This window comes from Coturnix japonica, chromosome 17 (genome assembly GCF_001577835.2).
Source record: "Coturnix japonica isolate 7356 chromosome 17, Coturnix japonica 2.1, whole genome shotgun sequence".
Lineage (NCBI taxonomy): Eukaryota > Metazoa > Chordata > Aves > Galliformes > Phasianidae > Coturnix > Coturnix japonica.
In genome coordinates this window covers 4,425,926-4,453,447 of record NC_029532.1, presented here as the reverse complement: position 1 = coordinate 4,453,447, position 27,522 = coordinate 4,425,926, and the positions used below count along the sequence as shown (strand labels likewise).

At 41.4% G+C, this 27,522-nt stretch overlaps 1 protein-coding gene across 1 annotated transcript in view; it reads right to left on the bottom strand.

Moving 5' to 3' along the window:
• GPR107 (G protein-coupled receptor 107) overlaps positions 1-27,481 on the bottom strand; it is a 33,808-nt gene extending 6,327 nt beyond the window's left edge. The window contains exons 1-17 of the mRNA XM_015879221.2: positions 27,341-27,481; positions 22,692-22,817; positions 22,159-22,209; positions 21,849-21,937; positions 21,565-21,713; positions 20,999-21,033; positions 20,741-20,797; positions 20,139-20,249; positions 18,819-18,952; positions 18,109-18,184; positions 17,034-17,107; positions 16,360-16,477; positions 15,416-15,546; positions 13,626-13,669; positions 6,791-6,840; positions 5,907-5,990; positions 4,975-5,099 (exon numbers count right to left, since the gene is read on the bottom strand). Of these exons, the coding sequence (XP_015734707.1) occupies positions 4,975-5,099; positions 5,907-5,990; positions 6,791-6,840; positions 13,626-13,669; positions 15,416-15,546; positions 16,360-16,477; positions 17,034-17,107; positions 18,109-18,184; positions 18,819-18,952; positions 20,139-20,249; positions 20,741-20,797; positions 20,999-21,033; positions 21,565-21,713; positions 21,849-21,937; positions 22,159-22,209; positions 22,692-22,817; positions 27,341-27,439 (1,553 nt within the window). The 5' untranslated portion in view covers positions 27,440-27,481. The remainder of the gene's footprint in view (positions 1-4,974; positions 5,100-5,906; positions 5,991-6,790; positions 6,841-13,625; positions 13,670-15,415; positions 15,547-16,359; positions 16,478-17,033; positions 17,108-18,108; positions 18,185-18,818; positions 18,953-20,138; positions 20,250-20,740; positions 20,798-20,998; positions 21,034-21,564; positions 21,714-21,848; positions 21,938-22,158; positions 22,210-22,691; positions 22,818-27,340) is intronic.
• Positions 27,482-27,522: the final 41 nt, after the last annotated feature.

The following is a 27,522-nucleotide window of genomic DNA, read 5'->3' as shown; positions in this document are numbered from 1 at the left end:
TAGCCTAATGCACGCCAGCTCTGTTCATAGCAAAGCACTTAATGAACAGCAACGAAAACTGAGAGGCCATTCCAGTTATACCAATCCATGCGAAGGATAGAGATAAGACAAGGGAGAACGGTTTTAAACTGCGATTGGGGAGGTTTAGGTTGGATCTTAGGAGGAAGTTTTTCACCCAGAAGGTGGTGACGCACTGGAACAGGTTGCCCAAGGAGGCTGTGGATGCCCCATCCCTGCAGGCATTCAAGGCCAGGCTGGATGTGGCTCTGGGCAGCCTGGGCTGCTGGTTGGCGACCCTGCACATAGCAGGGGGTTGGAACTGGATGTTCTTTGAGGTCCTTTTCAACCCAGGCTATTTTAAGTCTGTATTTTTCATGGCAATCTGACTAGTGAACTACAAAGCCATGTAATACTGTTCAAACACCATTCAAACTCATCTTTTTATCCGGCTAGAACAGCACCACTATTCTCAGAACTACCCTGGCTATCCAACAAGCTCTTCAACCCTGTATCTTCCTCCCTGAGCACACAAAGCAGGCTATTCTCACACACCAGACATTTGCTCCATTATTTTGCACAGTGTGATTCTCATTCTGCACGTATTTTTTCCTACAGATGTTCTGCAAAGGTTGTTGTGGATGCTGTAACTAACAGCGCCAACAGCACAGTGCATTCACAAGGGATGCCTGGAAGCATACATAAAACTACCCTGTTTGACGTTGTTGCTGTCAGTATTTACGTGCTTTCACCTGCTGTTCACCATGTAAGAATATCTGATCAAAATAGCTAACAGCATCTTCACAGCATTACCCTGGAGGAGAAGTAATCTTCACATTAGAGATCAGCTTTTATGACCTCTAAGAATAATTTACCCAAACAAAAACCAGTACATCCTATGACTCTTAATGGTGACACGACTGGGACCCACCAGATGTTAAGATATCTCAGAGTAGGCCTAGATGAACTTGTATTTAATGGAATAAGAGGGGCCAGAAGAGCACAGACCTAATTCCATTTTTTAGTTTGGTAGGGAATAAAAAAGGGAGAAAACAAACAGGCTGCTTAAAGAAGATGGAATTAGCGAACATTTGCCTGGAGGAGATCACATCATGCTTTTCAGAACAGAGGACAGATAAGTCTCACAAGTTCTCCTCAATTACAATAGCTTTCCCACTGTCACATAGGAAAAATCTTGGGAAATATGAGCTAGACAAAACTATCATCACGGAGGCAGAACAAATTGGAAAAACATGCATTGAGATGTATTTAATGGTTTCCTGTCAAAAATGAAAGAACACTGAGTGTGGTTCCAGAGAGGTCTGTCCTGGGTTCACTTCTACTCAATATTTTCAGTAATTGCCTGGGTAATGGAATAGAGAACTTGCTTATTAAATCTGCAGAAGACACTAAGAGGCACATATTTGAGAACAGGACTAGAACACTGAAAGGTTCAGGCAAATTGAAGTAAGTAATGGCCTGAAAATTACAGGACAATGCAGAAAAACAACTATGAAGTTTACTCTTCAGGAATAATTGACTTCATAAACACAGAAGAAGGAACTAAATGTTGATTCTTCAGGGGCGAGCTTAAGATTACAATTACAAACCAAGAAATGAGCCGCTGCCAAAACAATCCAACAGCAATCATACTGGGATACATAAATAGATGTTTCGCCCATGCACGACACCAAAGCAGTGCTAACACTTGACTCACAAGTAGGATCCCACCAGGCACAGCCTAGATTTTAGCACTGAGCTTCAGCACAATTACAAAGTTATGTTTCAAGAAGACGACAAAACATCAGAGGTTACAGTCAAATGTGAATGACCCACTTCCCATGTTCATGGAGGAATGAGACAAACAGATACATAATGAAAGTGAGATTTTGGGAGCTGGGTGGATCCCTCAGCTGTTAAAGGCTGCTCATCTGGTAGGTGCTGTTCTTGTCTAAGGACAAGTGAGCAGTGCAGATCTTAAGGCCTGATTTCGACTGACTGCTCACGTACAATGGGAAATTCTCTTCCCTCTCAAAATTAGTTCAGACAATGTGTTCTAAAGCCCATGAAATAAAGGTAACAGCGCTATGGTCAAGATCACTGCAACTCTCATTGTAATGCTCTGAGCAGTCTCAGAACTTCAGCTCCGACCTGCAATACTGCAAGGAAACATTTCCCAACTGAACACTTCACTGAATTGCACTTCTGCATTTCAGTCATTGCTAAAATACAAACCCTTCCCACTAAACCATTCCTCCAGAGAACCTTTGTGGCTGTCAGAGGGAAGGAAAATCACTTCCAACAAAGAACATCATGAATCAGTCTGCCACAAAGCACAAACAGAGAAGGCAGAGCAAAGCAACCCATCAGAACTTCAAGTCTCTGCACAGAACAGGCTGTCTCATGACACAGAGAGAAACTCCAGATCCCAGGGCATGAGCAAAGGTAGGTCAGCATTACCACAATAGTTCACTATGTTGAGGCTGTAAGGGGGTGTTAAGAGAATACAGAATCAGTCTCCATGCACTCAGCAAAATGGATATACTCAGTTAAGCATCAACAGTTATCCCTGCAATCCCTCCTTCAGTGGAAATATCCCAACCCCACATACACTTATGAATATGATCTCAACTCAGATTGCAGAAGAGCTCTTTGCTACCTAACATCTAAAGCAATGATTATTAAGCTAACAAAATAGCTTACTGCAAGAGTAAAAAAGAAACCCACGGAACTGCTTCCTCTCCCCTTCCTCACCCCACTTTATCGACTGTACAGTTAATTTTTTGTGTCCATGTCCCAGAAATGGCATTAGGACTGGAAGCCTGACAACTGTTCCTGCCAAGTGTGGCTGCACCTTTTCAGACAGAGTACTTTAGTCTAACAAACTGTCAGGAACAAGCCCACATAGTGACAGAACAGGCTCAAGAGGCTGCCCAACACAAAATACACAGAAAGGCACTTTGTTGATGATGAATGGCTATTGACCCTGCTTGAAAAAGAACAGACCCAGTCCTTAGTTCAGGTTTAGTCATCCTCTCTTCTTCACCAGGGCAGCTTCTATTGAGCCTGGTATAATTGGAAGGAAAGTCCTGTAACATTTGTGGATGCGTTCTCCCAAGTTAGAGCATGTTAATTGGAAGGGGAAAAAAAAAACAAACAAAAATCACCTTTGCAATCGTTTGCAAATCACCTTCACTGCTCTTTATCTATAAAATATTTTCAAATATTGCTACAAAGGGAAGATTTGTGCCCCACGTTGCATCTGTCACAGGCACTTAGTCCTCAGATTTTATTTTTCTTTAAACCCTTCAGATTGCAACACTGTCCTTTGCAATATTTACATTGCCTGCCAAACATAGCTTTGTATAGCTTGCGTTGCACGAAAACTGGCGTTCAGCTAAAGAGCTGCACTTAAAAGCATCTTCTTGCTGGAAGAAGAGCAAGGCTGGAAATCAGGCACGGTAACCTTTGAGCTCTGCTGACTATATTGAGTCTCAAGTAACTAAATGCTTCTGCAGCAAGTGTTTAAAAAAAGGAAAGATTAAAAAATTAAGTTAGAAAAAAACCCACCACCGTAAAGCCTGTAAAGATGACATGGCAGAGCACCATGAAGACAAGTCAGTATTTATCACATGAAAGACAAAACACTCATACAGTGGTTACTCAGGATGCAGTCAGGCACTTAGTCACTAGCTCAAATAAAGCCTTGACGTTTTTTTCCCCATAGAAACAACATTTAATATTTATAAAAGCAAAAATAAGACCCAGCAAGATCAAATCAACAAGTAATTTAATACACTTGCATTGCAGTGCTTCACCTATTACAGGAGGTGTGTGAACCATGCCTTTCAAACACGTGTAAACTTAACCTCCCTGATGCAGCCAAGGGAGACAGCACAAGACACTAAGAAATCATCCTCTGCCAAGTGCCCACGTGGAATAAAACTCATGTGAATCAGATGAGAACAATTCCAGCAAGGCAAGGGGAGCAACCCACAAAGCACAACAGTGGAAACTCCAAACGTAAAAGCATAAAATGCCTTACTAGGAAGAGGCTCACAGAGTTCTATCCTCAAGTAACATCTGTATCCCCACTGCAAGCTATAAATCACTCCATTCGTTCACTCAACCTTCTTTAGGCTTGTTTCTGGCAGTCTCTCTGAAACTGGGCAACGTCTCCAAACCAGTGAAACCACTGTATGGTGCAAGGTTGCTTCTTATTACAACTAAAAAAATACCTGATCAAGTAAAATAACAAAGCATTTGGCAATAAGATCTGTTACTAGAGACATTTCAGAGAATTAAGTCCCTGCATGACACTGCAAGCAGATCCCCCCTCACAAACCTATCTTTGTAGCAATTCCCCAGTAAGCTCCACTTCTTGCTGACCTAACTACGAGGGCAGCAAACACATTCTGACTTTTTTGCCTCTGCAATAAAAGTAAGAGGAGTGTTGAGATATTCTACCCAAAATCAGGTAAAGGACACTTGCAAAGCTGAAATGAAACTCTCAGGAACAGACTTCTGAGTCTGAACATGAACTGCAATTATGCACGAAATGCATAACTACTATGAGATCAGGCTGGTTCTGCTCCTACAGCGGCAATGGTATGGTAATTATAACTATACTCAACGCTTTCAGTATGCTGCATTTCTTAGGGCAGTTTTTATTATATAAAAAAAGTGTTTTTCAATAAGTCCTCAGAAAATCACTGCAATGGAAATGACAGGGATTATGTTGAGTCCCACTTTGTAGTTTATCCTCACTAATTCAGTCCTACTGCCTTTGTGGTGCCTCATGGTCTGCTGCATGGAATGGAACACTGAAGAGCACTGCTAAAATCCCCATCTCAGTGCAGAGTTACTTAAAATAAGCTTTTGCAGATCTTTAGATTGAACTTCAAAGCCAAAGTGGCCTTACATCATCTCGTTTACATTCAGCAGTAAAAGGAAGAGGTAGTAAAAGGAGGTTCTTACACAGCTTCCATCTCCAAATCATCCTCATCATCTTGAGAAAGCTGCAGGTAAGGGTTATCTGATGCTGGACGGAACTTGTACCCAGTGAGGACAAAGAACACCAGCGTGGCCATTTCATTCAGCAGCTGTAAGTAAGACACAAGATTGAAACTCACTCCTGTAATTCTTCATGGTCATAAAACACTTCTCCTCATTCATAAGGTTCAAGATTGAATGGCCAAGAAGACTGTGTCACAGCAGAAATAAAAAAGCAATTTCTATCCCGTTATCATTAATCCCAGGGTAAAGGCTGTCAAACACTTTGTTCTTTCAAATTTTCCCATCACTTTATATTCAGTTTCAACTCTAGACATCACTCCAGTGATGTTCAGCAAGACTTAAAAGCCAAGGAAAAAAAAGAACACCATATCCTGAAGTTGTCTGACATTTCCAACAGTTAATATATTCCACAGACTACCTGCACAGTTACTTGGATTATATGTTAAGAAATCAAGTATTTAAAAGTCACTAGGCAAATAAAGCCTGTAAATGGAAAAGCAAAAGTCTATTTCACTGGCTCCCCAGGGCCTCAATTACACAGGGCAAACCTAAGTAATTTTTTTTTTTCCCTCTTTTCTATGTTCTTGATTAATTTCCTTCAGACATTTTTAAATTGAAAGTCTAAAATCAATAAAGCAATTACTTTCAGACATCTCATGTATAATCCAGCAGTCTTGCTGGTCAAACAGGACTTGAAAAATCCACTCCTGCCATCAGGAGTGATCAGTGATATTAGTGAGGAGAAGCCAGAATGCATCATTGAGCTCTGACATGTTCTACCACAACATGAACAACAAATTAAGGACTTGGTTTGGTGGGGTTATTTTTACAGATTAGTAAATAAAGTAAAATAAAATAGAGGGATGGATGTATTTTGTGTTATTGACAAATACCTGGTACAGCCATTTCCACTGGAATGGAACAGCAATCTTTATGAGAATTGCAATGATTTGTGTGAAGTAAATGTAACACACAATCTGTGGGAAGGAAACACACAATCTGTGAGCGAGAACAATAGCATCAGCCTGACTGAACCTATTTTTCCAGAGAAATAGCTTAAGCAGCTCCCAGACACCTCATTATGTCAGATTAGCCCTATTATGCTTCTTCGATAAACAAGGAAGATATAGGCTGAGGGCTCTGCAGTTTGTTGAACATCCAAATGACTCAAGCTGCTACTAACATATTTAAGTTACATCAGGAAAATGCTTTAAGCATTTGGGTTTTGTAGAATTCTAGAATCAGTATTGTAATTTATTACTCTTAATGCTTCTTAGAGTCTGAAATGAGACCACTGGAAACCATTAAGGAGGATATACTCTCTTAGGAGTTATGCTCAGGGCCCCCAGTGACTTAATAAGAAGCTGTATGTGTGCATCTCAAGGCACTATTTGCTCCCAAGTTTAGTTTTTACCAAGTTTATTGTATTTTATTCAAGCCCATCGATTCAACTGGCAGCTCAAGCTGTCTCCAGAGGAAATTAGTAAGCATTACAGATAGTTGGAACCAATTTAAAAGATAGAAGGATGCAACTACTTGGAAAAGAAGGGAAGTTGCTTGGAGGTGTGTAACCCAATTGGCCAAGATGCCAAAGCACATCACTGCCACAGAACTGGCAACATCTCCATCCCATTCATGAGTTATAGCTTCAAACAAGTAATCCAGCAAAGAGCTGGAATGGCTTCCAAGTGCTCTGTATGCATAGGTACACAGCTGCTGGATTTGTTTGGTTCGGTTTTGCTTGTATGTTGTTCTGTTTGTTCAGTTTTAAACTTACCATAACATAGTAATGCCTGAAAAGCTTCAGCTTTGCTAGGTTAATGGCAGCTGTCAAGAGAACACAAAAATCCATCAAAAAGTTAATTGAGAGTATTTTCCTTGATGCTTTTCTACAAGGTAGACAAGTGATCAAAATTAGGATTTGGGTACTTCCAGATTTAAAGCTTTATACCCACAGCCTGCTGGCTGTTTCAAGGAGTGCTATTCTGTCTTGACTACATATTGGATAATCCCTAGGCTGGGGCAGTCAACCTCTCACAAAGGCAATTCAACGAGGTCACTGAGTTTCACATAGACACACACACTAGAGTATAGAGCCTTCCTCTAATGCTCACCTGTCTGTAGCCGACTACGCACCGTTGCTTTAGTTCTGCTGCAAGGGCAGTGCCACTTGACACTATCTCAAAGTTGTTCAGATCAGTTGAAGGCACAGATCACGTCAAGAAATACTCCACAGAGGATGAATTTTGTAGGAGGCAATTGTGGGTTTGAGAACCGCTGCATCTTGTTAAAACACTTCTGTTGCTGCTCAACAGCTAAGCTGTATTTCTCTGTCACTCGTGGCTCAGTCATAATTTATAAGTGAAATGGGAAGTCACATTAATCACTTCTCATTACAAATGCATGCGTTTCCAATCACAAACCATGTAAGCAAAGGCCCCAGGCTAATCTGCACTTACTGGACAGATTACATCAGCTCTTGAGGAACACAGCATACATTCACGTGAATGAGCAGAGGTCAACAACAGATGGAACAGCTGTCAGCTCCAGTTTGAGAGTCAGGTTTTATAGGTGCAGCAGGATAACAGATACAGACTTCTGGTGCTTTTGTAACAACAGGAGAGGCAAAAAGCCCAAGATATGCTGACAGCACACAGAGATGCAATTGAGAGCCAATGAAGACATGTTGCTAACCGGAAAATACTGCTATGCACTTCTTTGTAGACTGCATACGAAACACTTAACATAGAACAGCATCAACTCTGCAATACGGAACTCTGGGCTCCAGACTTTAATCTGCAGATTAAGTACAAAGAGCACTTCACTGTGCAATAGATGCAGAGACCTGCAACTGCCCCAGAACATAGTCTCCTCATAAAAGCACATTTAAATAGCAAGAAAGAGTATGGATTTTCATGGATATAGTTGTCTACTTGATAGCTTTATGTCAAAAGCATTCCATTACACACTTGGAGAAAAATTAAAACATGAAAATTTGCAGGACAAACTCATTAAATCACGAAGTAATGCTGTCCTATTTAAAGAACTACATTAAGTGTGACCATGAAGATCCTGTGATTCACCACGTATCTGTTTGTGCAGAAAGATCTATTTTGAACTCAACATATCCATCTTCAAGAACTGCTACCAACTGGTGCAGTGACAGGCCACAAGAATTCCCAGGCTTTGTAGTTACAGGAACACCAACTCAACAGCTGTGATTCAAACTGCCGGCCCATCAGTGCTTTACAGTCAACAACTGAGTGAGCTGGGGAGTCATTTCTGTTCAGGCAGTGCATAGGAGGAAAGGATAGTGGTGCCAAAGGGATAGTGGTGCCAAAGATTCAGCTGCCAGCTGAAGTACTGGAAGTACCTCTCACTCAACAGATAGAACGTAGCTCAAGATCTCACCTATGTATCAAGATAATCAATATCATAATAAGTGTTACATCTAGATAACTGGAACAGTTAAGCACGGGGGAAAAAAAAAGGCAGGAGAAAGAAAAAAATAGACATAAAACACCCAGTAAAAATACTGAAATGACACCTGTAGAAGCCAGCTTGCTTGGTTACCACAGCCAGGTGCTCTCCAGAAGTTGTCTCAACTTCAGAAATCCTCCTCTCCACTGTCAGACACTAGAGACAGTATTAATGCACAGCTATGCCAGTTTATCTGAACAGCTCAAAGTCACAGCACACGCTGTTCTGAAGGAAGTCTAAAATCATCACTGCTTGGCATCAGCAGCCTGCAAATAGCTTTTTCACAGTTTGAAGGTGCTCCAAACAGTAACACTTGAGTCTTGCTATGCTGGACACTTGGAGACTTCGGCTCACCTAGCCTGGCAGTACAGACATCAACAGCAACACACAGGAGAGAGGTTAGGCCAGCAGCTGTCACTTACAGCTTTAATCACTTGCAGTCCCAACCTGTGAAGCTGTGATAAAGCAGCAGCAATCACAGCATGCAGTAAAGGTTGGGTAAATTTATGTTTCGATTACGATAACCATTCTTCAAGGAACAGTACTTAACTGCAGAGTAGAGAAAGAATAAAAGAGACTCTCTACCAAAGGTTTCACAAATAAATTCATACTTGTGTTCCACTGCTTTCACAGACTAATTAAGATAAAAGCAATCTTCCAAGAAAGGTTTATAACACCTATACCCTGCTTCTCTCAGTTTCCCCTCTTCATCACCATTTACTTTAACAGCTTGTGCCTGCAGTAGCCTGATCTGCATTTAAAAAAGAAGAAATAACACGCTACAGAATTTTGGAAATCAGTCACTGTTTCAGATTACTCTCTATGCTAATTTCAATGCTGAAGCAGCCCGTAAGATGGGGGGAAGAAGAAAGTCAGACCATGGTAGCCCTGCACACCAGACAATAGCTTTTTGAAGAGTAATAAGCAACCTCTCAGAATATGTATGTAATAACAGTAAGAGGACTACGGATGAGAGAATAGGAAGCTCAAATGCAGACAATACAGAATGCAAGGACAAAATATAATGCATCCAGAGCAAATACAAAGTACAGATAAGAGCATTTCCACAGTGCACTGCATGCTATAGTAACTCATGTATTTGAGATGCTATATTGTTGCCAAATTCTAAATGTAAGTTCTCTGTCCCCTCCTGCTCCCCATGAATGAAGTCATGCATGCAAATTTAGACCTTAAAAAGCTACTCCAGGAGTAAATCTGAGAAGCATGGCCTTATAATCTCTATGGCACTCTGCTTAAAAGCATTCCTACATCAGAAAGAAGAGGTCAGGCATACAGATACAGTAACCCTCAGTGTCATGCCAATGAAGGTGGCACAAACTAGCTAATCTTGAATATTCTGAAACACGTTAGCCATTTGGCACAGAAGTTCCCCATCACACTTGGAAGAAATTCCACACTACAGGATAAGCAATGTGTCTGCAACATGTAACTGGTATTTTGACTCTGGAACATAACAGGCCTATTTCATTTCTCAATGTTTTTCAGCTCTTCTGTGTTATCCACTGAGGTCTTGAGACTAAAATCACTGCACTTTATCTCAGGGTTTAGATATGTCTGTGTACTGCCTGGAGCATGTTTACCCAAGCACTAGGCCCTCCTTCTCTCTGGAGAGCTGCAGAGGTGTTTTTAAGCTCAGGAGTCATTGCCTCTAACATCTGCTGAGCTCAGCTACACCACAGTGTTCTGCACCACTCAGGATGGGGCGCTTCATTCACAGCGTTTTCACGGTACAGAAGCAGGATGATGTTGAATATGGCAGAAGGTTCTTCCTGACATGGACACAAGCATGAAAGCATTAATCATTTGCCCACTGCACAGCACACAGGGAATGTTGCCTGAGAGCTATACACTGCAATCTATTTCCCCTAGTACTGCTGCCAACTGTGACATGCTGCAGTGCTTCAGGAAAATGGCTAACTGTTCGTGACCAGACTGCACCAAGCTTCACATCTCTGAACACATAGAGGTACTGGCAGAACAAAAGCTGCAGTGGTGCTTGCAGCCCTCCACTCCACTCTCAAACAACAGATGTCAGGTAAAAGTGGGTTATGAGGCTTGAGAGGCCCAGTGACCTTTTGAGATCTTTGAGTTTTGAACAAAAATAAGGAGCCTTCCAACAACATACTGCTTTCTCCTCCTTCTCTAATAATGCCTCTGAACAAGCTAGTGATAGTTGAGCAGACTTCAAGCCCAAGCAATCCTAGCTCAGTCAGCAAGGCTCATTTCATTACACCTGTAAGCAAGACACCCACACAATGCAGATGCACAAGTGGACAGACAGCTGGCTACCTGTGAAAAATACAGTGACAGACCAGAAGAGCTGCAGCAAGGCACTTGCTTAAGGTGGTGATTTTAAAAGGGGAAGAAAAAGCTCCTAAAAAAAGGGTTTTGTATTTTTTTTAGTACCCACCACAGTGCAGGATGAGAAGCCTGTGTACATCAAGTATTTTGCTTCAGAGTTAAAAATCTCCATTCAAAGGAAAAAAGAAAAAAGGCACACCAAGGCAGCTCAGAGCCAGCTGTATGACTGTGCCATGCCCACTCCTCACCAGCAATCTGTAACATCTGTGCTTGCAAAGTCTTCCTGGATAAGTCACAGCTTTAGAAATATTTCTCTAGCTTTCCCACTTCAAACAATAATTTTCTAGAAACCAAGTTTAAGTGAACGTTAGCCAATGACTTCAAATCACCAGCAGTTTAACAAGCCTTTTATATAACCGCAGATTGTTAAAATAAAACCCTAAAGCAGGCACAGCTCTAACAGATTGAAGACTCATAGTCAGGCCAGCTTTCTTGATTTCTATTCTAGTCAAACTGCAGTCACGACTGCACTCGACCCAAAGGAGCACTATCTAATAACAGGTTGTGAAGTAGCTGGAAGAAGACAACAAGGCAGACAAACAGCCAGGAACATTAGCAGGAGCCTGAGCCATAAAGTCCTGGAGCAGTTAGTTCTAAAGGACACAGGAAGTGAAAATAATTTTCCTTAGGACCTTCTCACCAGCAAAAAGGTCACCAGAAGACCCAGAGACAGGAAAAACAGCTATTGAATTTATAGGATATAATTCCCCAAGACACCCTCTGAGATAATTAAGTCTGTGCAAGAGAAACAGGGAAAACAGCCTTTGAGGCAACGCCAGACAATAAATCTTAGCTTGCAATAGGCAGCCTGACCAGAACTCTGCACAAGACTCAGACAGCTCTCAGCACAGGATAGACAGAGAAGCAGCTAGGCTGCATATGAAAGGATTCAGTAGCTTTCACCACTTAAGGAGAAAACTGTCTTCATTTGGTAAATTCAGTGTTCATGCTGGTGAAGACAAGAGACTGAGCAGCACCTCTGCAGAATACTGCCTCCAAGGGAAGCCTGCAGAGTAAAAAGCATGTGGTTCCAGTCAAGATGGTTCATTTATAAGCCTGTGAATGATTCTGCCTTACTTACAGTGCAACCAAATCTTCTTTAGTTTCCTCACCAGGCACACTAGCAGCATGACACCATCAGGTAACGCTCCCCATGGGCTTCTGACAACCACCTCTAAATATTTAACATCTGATGAGAGCTTCATCCCTGTGGGGGTGCTGGGTACAATCTGGCACAAGCCTATGGAATGTTTTCCCTGAGATATATAAATATATATTTTAGCTCTTCCCTTATTATTAGACTCACCACTTCCTTATGCTGTGCAATCTCAACACAGTTACTGAATTTGCAGAATCCCTACAATGAAATGTGGCTACAGCAGCGGGTGGCTCACACACAGCACTTACTGTGAAGAACACTGCTGCTCATGTGGTACCAGTGATACAAGACAAAGATCTAATAGACAGTCTGAGGGGCTACAGTGTGCATCACTGACTAACTATAAGGATGTAAGCACTTACCAGATCACTATACACTTACTTCCATTATACACTACAACAAATCTTTCAGAATAAAAAGCCAGCAACAATGTTATTACTCAGATCAGGATTCCACCCACCACTATGATGGACAGACAGGTCAAAAGTCTTTATGTCGAACATCTTTGATCTTCACTACCTTATTTTTATCCTTCACTCAGTGTTTTAAGGTTAATCAACCCAACTCCATAGCACCACCTTGTGATATGAACCACCAAGTGCAATGTAAGAACATGCTACACCTTCAGGTAGATCTAATAGTCTTCCATCTCAGTTCTACACACAAGCCCTGGAGCTATCAGCACCGGAGCAGCTGCTGGCTCTGTTGGGTGCAGGAGCTCTGTCTTCATTACAAGAACACTGATCTACACCAGCTAAGAACCAGGTCTTACTTACAAAAAGTCCTGAACTGACTAAGTCACTGCTTCAAAGATGGTCTAAACCGAAGCAGACTTGTAAAAACAGGAGGATTCCAGACGACATATACTGAGTGAGCATCAAATCACAGAATAATGAAGTGGCTGCCTGCTTCTAAGGAAGCCAGTGCTATGTTCCATGGCTTCAATCTGCAGCCAACTGAGGAACTTATTTGGAAGAAGTGAGAGGACAAAGCAGGAAAAGCAAACATTACCAAAGCCATATTTGGGTTGACTTTCCATCCATCATCTCACTTTCAGTGCTACAATAAACACAACTTGACTTTACACAAGCAGCCCTTGAAACTGCTGTACAAACATGGAGAAGATGAGAACTGCGTTACATCCAATGCCAATTTATGTTTTGTTTCCTACTAAGGTTTATTCCAGTCTGCCCAGGTAGGAACAGATTTATGAAGATATTTAAGTTAGGCTATCAGTCAAAATACACACCAATTCTAGAATACACTTCTAGATCACTTCTGAACTCGAGCCTATGAACAAGGTAAAGCTATCAGATGATTTCCTCTAGATACAGTGTCTAACTTGAACATTTGGGACTGTGCAGATACCAGCAAACAAATTTCATACATGAATTGTTGGAGCAATGCATGGAAAAGGGCATTTCCCAAAAGTTATTCCTAAAAGACCACAGAGGAAAAGTAGCAATGCAACAGTAACAGCGTAAGCTTACAGCTCTAGTTTAAGTATTTTAAAAATCAGCACCATGCTTGAAATTTTGGCAAGATCTTCTGGTATGTAGCACAGAACAGTAAGAAAATTACTGCTACTTGCCTTTTCCATCTGTTGCTGAAGCCTCCTGTAAATGTCTTATTGACCTGAAAAATTAAGAAGTAGAATAAGCTCTTTTCACTGCAGCCCTCCAGAACTCTTAACAGTTCTATTAGCTTTTCATGGCTGGGCTATGCTCATAATTAACTGTGCCTTAGCATGCGTGGCACTGCATATAGTTCATCCCCACTCCAAGCAGTTAGTTCAAATATCTGTACCTCCTTATGATTAAGAAATCTAAACTGCTAAAGCCTACTTCAACCTACAGAAAGCTGGGACAGAGCAGAATGAGAAACTGGGGCATTTCCCAGCATAATGCTTACCACTCAGCTGAGCTACGCTTCAGAGTACTGCCAAGCATTTGGCACCTCACTGCTCTTTTAAGCTCTTTTCATTTAAATAGTTGATTACAGCTTACATGGCTACACAGGCTACTTATGTAACAGAAGCTCCCTGCAGGAATGGAAATTCAATGGCCAAGGCTTAGTCACTTTACTCACATGACTCATTCCAACAGAGGCAGTGAGACTACACAGATGAAAAAGGGGCAGGATTATGCCCTAGGTTCCACTGCCAGTTTATGTTGGTGCCATGACAATGGAGGAACACTGGCTGTATCCTATATAAGCAGCTACAGGACAGTTAATTCAAATACTTTACATAACAAAACTGCATCTGAAGAACAAATGCAGGTTTTGTACTAGCGTGTTACTATGCAGGGTGTCACTATGCGGGATGTACAGATTCTGGCATTATATAGGACGAGTTGTGACAGAAAAAGTTTCCTTAATCATAGGTAATCAGAATCCCTCTGTAACAAAAGTTTGTATTCCTGTAGTTTTATTTACCAGTCCCAAATGCTGTCATCCTCAGCAGAGCTGCAGCATTTTGACCAGAGTGGAGGAGTGTCAGGTGGGTTGTGCAAATTTCTTGGAAGACATTTACTGGCATTGGCACAAGGCCACTAAGACTGTTGGGCTCGGTCCTTACACAGAGAACTGGAAAGTGCAGCTGCAACACAGCCTAGCAAGCCACAGTGGAGCTTACTTGTATCTACAAAGTAACACGTGCATTATGAAATAGTTCTCCAAAACACTCAAGAGCTGCACACTATTGACTGAAGAGGCATTTACTAGACAGACATATTGTTGCATTTCAGGAAAAATGCTGGAGATACTTGAAAAAAATAGAATATTCTGTGTTTAAAACCAGAGAAGCCAGAAGCTCCTTCAAATCCTCCTTTAGATGCAGCTGTTTTTTCAATTAAGACTAAAATGAATTTAGAATATAAATGTGCTGCCTAACTGGCAGGCAGCAACAATAGCACTGATCTGAATTATCTGTGTTTTCGTTGAGTTTTATATAACCAACATTTTTCATTGCCAACTAGAGTGGAAGGAAGGGCAGGGAAATGCTCCCTGTGGGATTATTTCTTCTAAACAGTCAAGTAAAAATGCAGTGCTGCTTTGGCTGAAAGAAGCTCTGATCTCAGACAACACCAAGAGAATCAGCACTTCTAAAACATTTCAAGCTTCAAAGGCACCTGTAGTCTGCTTGCACAGTCCTGGCCATGCTTTTAAAAGGTCCCCTACTCAAACATTTCTAAAGCAAGCATCTTCCACAACACTGAAGTGCTAAGACTGATACAGTTTAAGAAACTAAGAGAAGACTTGACTTAAAGGACAGATATTTACTTCTCTGTCTTGGAAGCCTCTTAACCTCTAACATCAACACCCATTAGTTGAGAAACAGCTCACAGCATCAGTACTCAAAATGATCACACAGCAACTCACCATACCACTGGAAATAAGATGGCACCACAACACAGCAAGTCTACCAGGAAAAGGATTTCTTTCCATAGTCCATATTCAGTTGTTCCCTCTTCTGTTGACTCTATAATAATGTATGCCACATTTGCTAGCACCTACGGGACAAAAGGTGGGTAATGGTTTCAGAAGCTTTCCAAGGATAGATTAGATGTAGGCTGCAAGTTCAGCAAAAGTTATCCCACAGTTGCAGAAAGAGCCTATTCAGTAACTTCAATTTTTCTCCTGTAGGTCTATGTAAAAAAACAAAATCACACACATTCAAAAGACCTTCAAAGGATCTACAGAAGTATAATTGATTGGAATGTATTTCTGCTGACATTCAGAAGGCAGTCCTTTCTGTTGCACACTATGCTGAATCTATCGTTTCAGTAAAAACAATAGAATAAAAATCTATTACATCCCCAAAAGCTGAAAGGCTGTTCTATCTACAACAGCGTATAGAAATGCTGCCTTCCTATTTACTTTAAGAGACAAACACCAATTGCTTTGAACATACTGGAGAGAGAGAGATCAGACCCAAGGGATCTCACAAATTCCAATGCTCCCCTTCCCCTAAACCCATTTCAGCAAATATCTCAGAAGTGATAACTTTCATCTCATTTCTCTGTTTGGTAATTTAATATTGCTTTTCAGCCCAAGTTTTGTCTCACCATGACTAGACCTACATTACAGCTCCTTGTTTGCTTGCTGTTATTATTTGATAACCATTATCTAATACTCGATATCAAGAGAAAAGTTAGGAAAATTACATAACTTCTGGCCCTTTCACAGCTTCAAAAAAATTATAACTCAGCTCACAGGCTTATACAAGCTGCAATTTATATTCTGTGTAGGATTCACAGCCTGTTACAGTTTCCACAAGCTGCTCTCCCACAATACAGTAAGTATTGACACAGCTCAGTCCTCACCTGAAGTGGGATGACAATCATGAAAATTTTTTTGTCTTTATCTGAAAGGATGTGTTTAATGAAAGCCCAGCCTGTTCCAATGAGGGCAATAGTGATGAACAGAAGAGCACCCTTAAATCTGAAAGAGAAGCAGATAATGCAAGGAGGTATTTTATACTTCCTCTTCAGCCCAGGTCATCTCTTCTACAGTCAGTAAAGCCACAAACCCAAATAAATAGCCTTGCTATTCATAACTCTAGCAAATGCTTATCCTACATCAGCAAACAGATGCCTTGCTTACAACCATGCATTACACAGCAACATTAGCCTTCATTCACAACCACCAATATATGCACAGTCTTTTCCTGGGGGAATTATCCATTTACCATCATGAACAGGAGAAAACACTGGCAGCTGCACTCTCTTACTATTCACACCAAAAGCAAATTAAATACTTGAATATTTACATGAACAGAGGAGAGCAAAGCATTTCTTCTCCTTTTACTCCTCCACCCACATAAGTACCAATTCTCTGCAGCTGTCCTCTGGAAGCAGAGCTTTCCCCTTTACATTGGGCTCACTGCTGCCTTGTCACTCAGAGCTCAGCATCAAGAATTAGCAATTCCCAGTTTTCCTGGGAGGGAAGGGGAATTCAGTTTCACCAGTTAATTTACTAAATCTTCCGATATACTTACAGGTGAGTGATGTAATAGACAACAGCCCAGCCTTCAATAGGAAATCCCTGAGAAGAAATGTAGTGGTAGTCGATCTGGAAGCAAAAAACATAATATGCTACTTTATAAGACTTTCAAAAGCAAACCACCCATGGCCATAAACAGGTCTGCTTTAACAGCCATCTCAAGTTTCATTTTCAGTGTGTATAAACTCATAATTTTCATAAAGCTTGCTCCCAACATTCTAGTACTGTTTAGTATCAAGATCATCCTCATCCACTCTGTTTCCTAAGCATTAGCGAATATACTTTACACAACCTACATTCTTCCTACACAGCTTCCATGTCTAACTACAGTTAAAACAACTGCATTTGTATCTTCGTGCATTCATTGTTCAAGTTCAGTTGCATTAGAGAACTCGACACTTCTCAGTTTTACTTTCATTGGAAATCAATTCAAACCTGCTGACTCCAGGTTTTTGTAGGTGTTATCCTAGCATGAACTTGACGGAGAAGATCAAAACTGGCACAAACAGGAGGATTAAATGCTTGTCATTACCTTCATTAACGATATATTTCAGTGAAAAGGCAAAGTCAAGACAATACAATAGAGACTTCATGTAATGAATGTGTTAAAGCTTATAATACTATGTTTGCTATGGTACAGCAAGCACACCGTGCCAGCTAAAGAAGCACTTTTCAGTTCTACAAATATCAAGGTCCCCATTCATTAACATTTACTGTAAGCCATGTAGCTGGAGCAGTACCGTTGCTCAAGCTTCTAGACCAGACTGAGCTGAGCTGGCTGACAGATGAGAATTCATGGAACTCATTCAAGCCTCACATATATGCCTGCTGCATCCCCATTTCAGGCCACGATCCCAATTGTATTTAAAGTCACAATTTGCTGAAGAAAATTAAATCTCCTCCACCACACAGCTGCAGTTCAGTACCAACATTTCAATTTGAAAGACATGTCTCTCCCCCTTCCCTCCTACTCTTCTCCCCCCTCAATACAAATTCCTCTAACAACACACCCTGGATCTCATATTTCTAATTCCCAGCTGAACAGCTTAAGGCAGAGAAGTTGTACGTACTGCATGGAAGACTAAGGACAGTGACTTTGTGAAAGGAAGAGCTGCCATTAGCCAGTGAATCTTAAAGACCTCGTTTCTGGGAAGAAAAATGTATCAGTTAAAAGCCAGCAGTACATTTTAGCTTCTGCAAAGATATTTCTTCATCATCTATAAATGTCAAATGTTATCTCCCAGGTAGAGCTGACTATAAGCATAAAGCAATTCTCCATAATGCTGCAGTCCAAACTTTTACAGCATCCAGAGAAATATTTTAACCACATCCTAATACTACTTTTTTAATCCCTGACTTGGAAGACAGCAATTCACAGGAACATCTTGTATGCACAGACCATAACAGTCAGAAAATTGCTAACCATTATTGAAATGGATATCACCCAGCCCAGCCCCAAGTCACTATATCGCACCACCAGGTGAACTTCACTAAATAACAAGACCAACAAAAGAACTTCAGATTGACAAACAATCAGATCACCACGTGAACTTCAAACTATGTACAAGGGTTCAAGCTACTCCTGGCTTCTGATGCTGTGTTAACGTGGCTTCTAATTAGTAATTCCTACCGCCTTTGACTATAATCAAAATTACTGGTATATAACACTGTGACAGGGTTCAAGTTTTAAGTGATAAAATCTGAACTGGGTATAACAAGTGGAAAAAACACATCAAACAAGCTAAGTCCATATTTGTCTCTGAAACAAAACTTTGCTTACCGGCGTTTACGAAGTATGTGGATCCACACAGTCCCAGACAGGAAAAAGAAGAGTGCCATGGAAATGTAAAGTTTTGGCAGTGGGATCTCACCTGCTGAGAGGTAGCTTTCAGGGTTCTTCTCCGTAATTTCTATCTGAATATTAATGGTATGTTATGCAGACAGTTATAAAAACATTTGGCTAAAGCACTCATGCAATGACTCTTCCTTTTACAATTTGTCTTTCTGGAGAGGTAATGTTAAAACACTCAGTGGAAAAAATATGAGGGCTACTCCAGAAGTGATGCCTCCTATTTTATTATGCAGGTCCATGACATCAGAGGTGAATGCTGGCAGTAAAGGATGAACCTTCTCACCAGTATCTCTTTACATTTTGTTGCCATACAACAGATGGCAGCAGAAGGGGCAGTCTGATAAATGGTGAATGACACAGAAGTGCATATGAAGCAAAGGTGTGCCCCTGAATTCCCTGATACAGAAGAAATTGCACCTACTGACATTCATCAACACTTGCTGAACATTTACAAATACCAAACAGTGGATCTTACCACAGTGAGGTGGTGGGTGTTGGTAAGAATATATCGCTAATGGTGGTGACTATGTTGAAAAGTAGTGTTTTGTAGCTAAGAAATTGCTTTATCAAACAGTGTTACTGTGCTCCTTGTACCTGTTGTCATTTCCATGGAAACAAATAGGAGGCATCACTTTCAGATTTATCTATGTAAAATCAGCTTTTCATCCTCAAGAGTTTCAAAACATTTTTACAACTACATCCACACCCTGAGTTGTTCTACTACAGTCTGGCTCAACACAGCACAGAACTGAACCCCAGGATGTTAAAAGAGATAGACCAAGCTATAATCTATTGCCCTTAGGAATATTCACTGAGCAGTGTAAAAATGCATCCTGATTCTGGACAGAAAAAGCAAACAACAACAACAACAAAAGCCCTGCAAATTCATACATACCAATAGTTTAAACTGCAATAAGTCTTAATATCTATAATTGCGTAAAGAGAAGATTTCTGACAGCAACCAGGTATGAGATGTTTTAGCTCTCACTTTGTCACAGTACCAGTCACAACTGTGTACACTGATGCTCAGATGTAGCCCTCATATTTCCAAACATTTCTCTAGAAGTTATATTTTAATTTTTCTTACTGTAGTTGCTGCCTACAGAGATTAAATGCATGGCTCTGAATCACTTCCCACCCCATCTATACGCTCATATACCACATGTGCTTGGTATACAAGCTACAGTTGAAAGTTGTATGTTTTAGATAAAGTGAATGAGTTAATTACACTTAAGAAGCTATACTCACGTCAAGACTAAACAGCTGCTGATCACGAGTTTTCCCATCACCACCAATACATTTATGGAAATACAGGCTGTAGAGACCTTCTTGGTTATCAGAACTGATGTTAAAGAAAAACTGAAAATAAAGAATAGGTAAGTCAACATCATTCTCATTCAACAGCTGGGCTGCACTGTAAAGAAGCTATCCCTACTGGAGCTAGAAAAATTAGGTCAGCTGGTTCATTTCAGCAAATACACTGTTTTGAGGATACCTGCACATGTGCAAATCTCACATTATCTCAAAATATTCCAGGTAGAGAAACACTATGATTGTGCACTCTAGAAATCCAAGACCTTCAGGCATCAGTGTTAAAGAAAAAAGATAACAGCAAGTATCCTCTACCTAATGTGATGAACCACAGAATTTTTATCATTCCTGCCCAAATGCAAAAGCAGCTGCTCTGCTCCTACCCCAACCACACACATTTCCATAGCTATATAAAACTGTTCCATAACACATGACAATTTCAAACGTTTTATAGGAACCAGCAACCACAAGTGAATCAGTGTGCTGAAACAAAGGAACTGTCTGAACACATCAGGTCTAGACAGTGGCAGAAGACCTACCTGGAATGAGATAGTTCCTCTGTCATTGTGAACAGGATGCTGTTGTTCTACTATGCTCTGGGAAAAGAAAACAAACACAGATTTTGAAGCAGGTACCTGCTACATCTGGTTACATCATCCAAGCAATCAGAACTGCATGTTGCAAGTTCACAGGGAAGCAAAAAGCAATGAAACACTTCTCTCAACCTTCTGGCCATGCCTGATTTTGGAATGCTCCCCCACATTCTTTCTGAATGAGAGCAGCAGATAGTTTCTTACCTGAGAGGATGTTGTACTTCGCTTGGACCTGGTAACTAGAGATAGAAATATTACAGGTATCAGTGGAGTGTTTGCATGTAGGCATCCTCACAGACTACCACCTTCTACACACTGCCAGTACCTTACTCAAATATTCTTAATGTTAATCCATGTAGTAGTTTCCAAGACAACCATTAACAGATATTTCTCCCCAGCCCCTCCCCTACTACCCCAGGACTCTTCCCTTCACATCCATTCATTCCGAATGCAACATCAAATGTTAAGATGGTGAAAATTCAAAACTTAAATTTGGTTTTTGGCTTCTGCATGTCAGCACACTGTCAACATTCAAGCTACACTACTGCAGAACTAGACCTATTGATGAATGGTGTTCAGTGTTATCCAGCCTCATTCCCTGACTTGTTCAAACAACTAAGCAAAATAAAGATGGCATGCTCCATTTTCACAAGGCTGTGTAAATTCCAGCCCAAGGGGATCCCTGGAATGCAACCACAACACACTGTTGGATGCATGCTGGCCAGAAATCAGCAATGAAGACGCATACAGTCAGGTTTAGCAAAACGTACCTGTGCCATCTGTATTTTTGTTAGTCTCCGTTGGACTTTTATCTTCAGATTTTGGTGGTTTGGTAATCAATGCAGTGGCATTTTCCTCAGACACAAATGAAATTTTAGGCAGCAGGTGAGAAGCTTCTGCAGAGAACCGTACCTTCACACTGATGAAACAGATTTTATTTCTTTAATATGAAATTAAGCCAATCAATGTTCCTAAAGAGGCTGTCATGATCTACATGTGATCATAAATCATTATCTAAATATGCCAAGAACCATTAAAGAAAGTATTTACTCACACATCATTTTTGAAGTCCAGAAGTAAGATTACAACAGAAACACCTTGCTCAGGTTTCTTATTCAAAATACAGTAATCCACTTCTTCATCCTGGCAATGAAAGCAAAATATCTTCAAAGTACCTTCCTGTTCATAAGAAACGGGCATGCTCTCCCCCAGGTGGAGGTAACTATTTTTAGTCCACTAAGATACATAATTGGATTATCCATAACAACCTGCCTGTATCTAATGGCTCTTCCTTCCAGGTCCTCCTGGAAGTAGGTAGACTATGATATGACCCTACCATAGAAAAGAAAACCCACATGTCTTACCAGATATGTGGAGAACCCATCATTTCTTGTTCGATCCAGACTGAATCCCACCTATGAGACAATAAAAAAGAATCTGTCAAATTAAAACAGCTCAGCCACCACAGGATAAGAAGCCAAGTCAACATGAAATGAGCTAAAAATGGCATTTCTTAAATAAGCTGTGCTAAGTTTAAGGCAGAATTCAGATCTTCTTTAGGTACTGCCTAGTTATACAGCAAATCATTCAAATATAACGTAAGTAGGATCTCTGCAGGTCTCTTCCAATTCAGCTATTCTATTTTACACATAAAATAGATAAATGCAGACAAGTTCAGCAGAGTATCTGATAAGTTAAAATTAGTTCTTAAAGCAGAATGGATATCACTGGAGGATAAGTCTGGTAGAACTGATATCCTCACAAGTTGCTCACAGCTGTGAAGGACACACTCAGCACTACTTGTTACAACATGACACTTCAAACCAGTTAAAAAAATCCATTCTGTGGGTAATTTCCCAGGAAGTTTAATGCAGTGACTGGATGCAAAGTAACTTACTGATGAGCTGCCCTTGTCATCAGTATTCACAGGTGGCTTCAATGAAAGGTTGCTCACATTGACTGTCATGAAACCATTCTTGAAGAAGCCAAAGGTATTCAGGTGCACTTTCTGCCTCACATCATCCTACGAGAAAGAAAAGAGTTTACAAATCTCACAGTGTCACTATTTTGGCTGAGTTAAACACACACACAGTCACCTGCAGGTGCAATATAAGAGGAAGTAAGGTGACCAAGACTGACACTCCAGTGTTCATGCAGAGCATCTATCCGATCATACCAAGAGCAAATTTCTTTAGGACACCTTCAGATATAGCCAATTATTTCATTGGAATCAATCCACTCTTCCAACAACTTCGACATGAGCTTCAAACAAGCGTGGCAATGCTTATCACTTGACTACACTCTTCAGAAAGATGCAAGAAAAAAGCCTGGAGGAAATAAAATCTCTGGGACCGCTGATTAAATTAGGTATTGCTATTCAATATATATATATAGAGAGAGAGATAGAGACAGACAGATTGTTTGTAATCCCAGCCACTGCAAGAGACTGAAGAGGAATGAGTCAACTATGGTGCTCTTAGCTAAGACTCAAGGCCTTAAGACTTCAAGAACGATTAATGTCAATTAGGAAGAGTGAGGTCAAACAGAATCACCTGGGTTGGCTTTCCTACCAGGAATCCCAGTCCTCTCCTCTGCCCCTCATGTTAGTTGTACAATAGCTCCTCTCTTCTCAGACTGGCAAAGAAACTGCATGAATGGATACCTGGCTCATACCTGGCTCGGTCAAGAACAGTTCAAATACAGTTGGCTTTTTTTATTGCCCTCTGCATAAGGAGATCATGAAGGACCACACATGAAAAGCAGTAAAAAATGCATTCTGACATCCTATCAGACAAGGAAAGGTCTCATCCCTAATACTTTGTATTCAAAAATCATAAGAGTAGGTATGGAATCTGACCCTCAAATCCTACAGAATCTTTAACTGGAAGGAAAATCAGAACAGAACGACTAGAATTAAGAAGCAAATCTAAAGTGTAGTTGTCTCCCCTTCCCTGACACACTGATTTGGTATCCCTGCATAAAACTTTCCTTACACAAATATCACTCAGTATAACAGCATCACACAAATCCTGACACATCACAGCTAGATTACAGGTTGGCTAAGAGATCACCCTAATAGAATCAGGTTAACCTGGCAAATAACCAGATGGTTCCCCTAGTGCTTGGAAGAGGAAAAGAAAAGTCAGCAACACATGGCTTGCAGCAGATGCCTTAACTATAGCTGTGCTATCTCCATGTTGTAGGCCAGTTACATGCTTGAGGCAATAGTCCATCTGGTTAGTTTCACAGAGCTTTCAATGTAATCTCTCAGCCAGCAGGTTAACATGAGCTGTTTTAGCTGTACACCTGGTATGGTATTAACCACTTCTGCAGGGATAATCATTTGTGTGGGTGTCAGAGACAGGGCAAGGAGGGAAAGAGAGCATCACCCAGCCACAAGGCTTTCTCTGTGCTGTAAATACAATGAGAAACAGCTGCTTAACTCTAAATCCTTACAAGCAGTTCAAGTTAAGTTCATTTGTTCCAGTGGTTCACCAACACGCTGCCCATCAACAAATGACAATTAACACATAACATGCACTTTCCTCCCTGGTTTGTATCAGCTTTGAGTGCTTAGAGTTTACAGATTTAGTTCACAAATCCTTCAGCTTTAAACCATCCTGAAGAAGCAACTGCACATCCTCCAAGAGCATCCCTTGCTCCATATATCGACAGCTTAAAACTACAGGCTTACCAATAGCCACCTCACCTTTCACAAGACATTTAATAGGTCAGAAAAATATGGCTTTTGTTTATAATCTCTCAACTTCTGACTTCAGAAACCTAAGGTTATGTCATGATAACAAAGGTGTGAACCAGTACTAAGGAATACTTTGCTATATAAATCCTCCGCACCTCTTGAACATGACTCAAAGAAGTGTTATCCAAGATCCCGTAGCTCAGAACCTGCAAATTATTATTATTTAACATTTTGCTCATAATGTAATTAGGATGATGCTATTAGCACAGAGAAGATTTTAACTGAGGGTGTTGATGCTTACATGGAATGAACTGTATTATCTGTGTAAGCTCAGTAATTTGTACAAAACTAAGTTGTTTTGGAAGGCCTTATCAACTTGAGCAATTGAAATCCAAGACTTACCAAGATAAAAAGGCGACAAGGATTCACATGAACAGAAACAACCACTGGAAATTAATATCTCCCACATAAAAGCTAAACATGAAGCTGAAATTCAGACAATATCATTAAACAGGAGGGAGTTTTGCTTCCCTTTTGGAAATCATTGCATGGCAGAGGTAACTCTCACTTTAATCAGAAAGCAACACCACAAATAACTACATAGCACTGCTGGCTGGATGGCTCCTCTTGTTAAGTCTCTAGAAACCTCTTTATTTCAGCAGCTTACGAGCATTAAACTTAACTGCGTGCCTGACAAAGGCCTCAGCTACACCAACTTCCCCATTCTCAGAAGCAGTTTGCCACAGCATTACGCAAAGCAGAAGGTTTCAGTAACACAGCTTTCAATTGCTGGGACTGGGGATAAAACAAAACACCCCTTCCAAAAACAACCACAGCACACACCATAGTTTTGGTAACCAGAAAGGAAGAAAATCATCTTTATTCTAGCAGAAAGACTCAAATTCATCCTCAGAAAGAAAAGAAATGCTTCAATTTGTACGTTTCCATAAAGATAAAAAGCTATTTTTACAACAGTGAACCACTCAAGACACTGAAAAACAGGAAAGCTTCACTTCAGTACATCAATTACCAGGAAGAAAGCTTTTCTAACTTAGGCAGCAGCAGCTTGTTTGAGGAAGCCCATACTTTTAACACGGCCTCAGAGCACACGTTGCCAACAGCACCAACAGCAGAAGGGCTGGTTCATTGTGAAGGGCTATTGGTAGAGAACTGGATGTTTACATAAAGTGCTGTAAAATCACAAACGAAGAGACTGCACTCCAACAATAAAGTTCATGTTGACACGTTTACACAGGTGCACAAAGGCATGAAAGCACTTCTGTTTTCCCTGGTGCTTGGTAGGTCAGTGTTGCAATTTACATGAAACTCATAGTACTCAGCGAAGACCATACTTCATATTGATTGTAATAAATAAGAACAAAAATCAAGCAACAAATCTTTTATATCTTAGCAGTTTAGAAATACCTGGATAGGAACTATAAACAGCGAAGTTTGCTGCTGAGGTTTGCTTGAAACCAGCTTGGAAGTTTACTATGCAACAGAAATACCAGCTCAGTATAAGCTTCCAGCTGTTGGTTAGAAAGTCTTCCAAACAATAAAGTAACCAATACAGGTTTCCTAGTTTGTTGTTTCAAAGGAAAGTTAACTTTCCCTGAGGCAGAACAATGTTCCATTGCATTTTAGGCTATTACACAGACAGGTAAACTCCCTGTGAATGAGTCAGGAATGATGGGCCTCTAAATTATGGGTATAGGGGACACTGCTGTTCTCCTGCAGCAGAACCCCAGGACAGCCTTCTTACAACAGGCCAAGCAGCACTGCTGGGGCTGCAGCTCCCACCACAGCCTGCCCTACTGCCTCAAGCAATGAGCTGCCCCCAGACACAGGTTAAAAAAAAACCCACAAAGGAATCTGTCCAAAATCACAGAATCACAGAATGACCCGGGTTGGAAGGGACCTCAAGGATCATGTAGTTCCAACCCCCTGCCTGGCAGGGCCACCAAACATACACATTTACTAGATCAGGTTGCCCAGGGCCCCGTCCAACCTGGTCTTGAACACCTCCAAGGACGGGGCATCCACAACCTCCCTGGGCAGCCTGTTCCAGGGCCTAACCACTCTCCTAGTGAAGAACTTCCCCCTAACATCCAACCTAAATCTTCCCTCTTTTAACTTAAAACCATTTCCCCGTGTCCTGCTATTGTCAGCCCTTTCCAAGAGTTTACTCCCCTCCTGGGAGTAAGTTCCCTTCAGGTATTGAAAGGCTGCAATGAGGTCACCCCGCAACCTTCTCTTCTCCAGGCTGAACAAACCCAACTCCCTCAGCCTGTCCTCATAGGGGAGGTGCTCCAGCCCCCTGATCATCTTCCTGTCCCTCCTCTGGACCCTTTCCAAAGTCTCAATGCCTTTCTTGTACTGAGGGATCCACACCTGAAGCACAACCCGAAAAGCACAACACCAAAAGCACAACCCGAAGTCTATTAAGCTGAAGTAGAGAGTAGTCAGCACTCGTTCCTTCTTCTGCCTCTAGCAATCACTTGATAAAGTGCCCATGACTAGGAGAAATAAAGCAACACCACAACCTTCAGAGTAGAACGATAGAAGCCCCACACCCTGAGGCAGCTCCCCCACAGCACAGATGGGGCAACACACATAGGAACAGTAAGAATAACAACAAAACCAAAGCCAACAGGGGCCCCAACAGGCCGATACACAGCGGGAGAGCTGGACCAGCAGCGGCGGCGAAGGGCCGAGCCAAGCAATGGGACAGGCCCAAAGGGAGGAGAAGACCCCCGGCCTGAGGAGACAAGATCAAGTCGAGCCCACCACCCCCCTCTCACCCCACCCGAGACCGAGCCAAAAGGATGCTACGGCGCAGACCTTACTTTGAGGGTGAGGTGATGGACTCGAGCTCCAGCCGGACCCACACAGAACAACGCCAGCACAGCCACGGTAAGAGCGGCTGGAAGGCCGAGCGCCGCCATCTTGACTCCAACATCAGCATCCTGTTCCCGCGGCACTTCCGGGAGCGGGGCGGCCTGGGAGGGTCACGTGAGCTACTATGGCG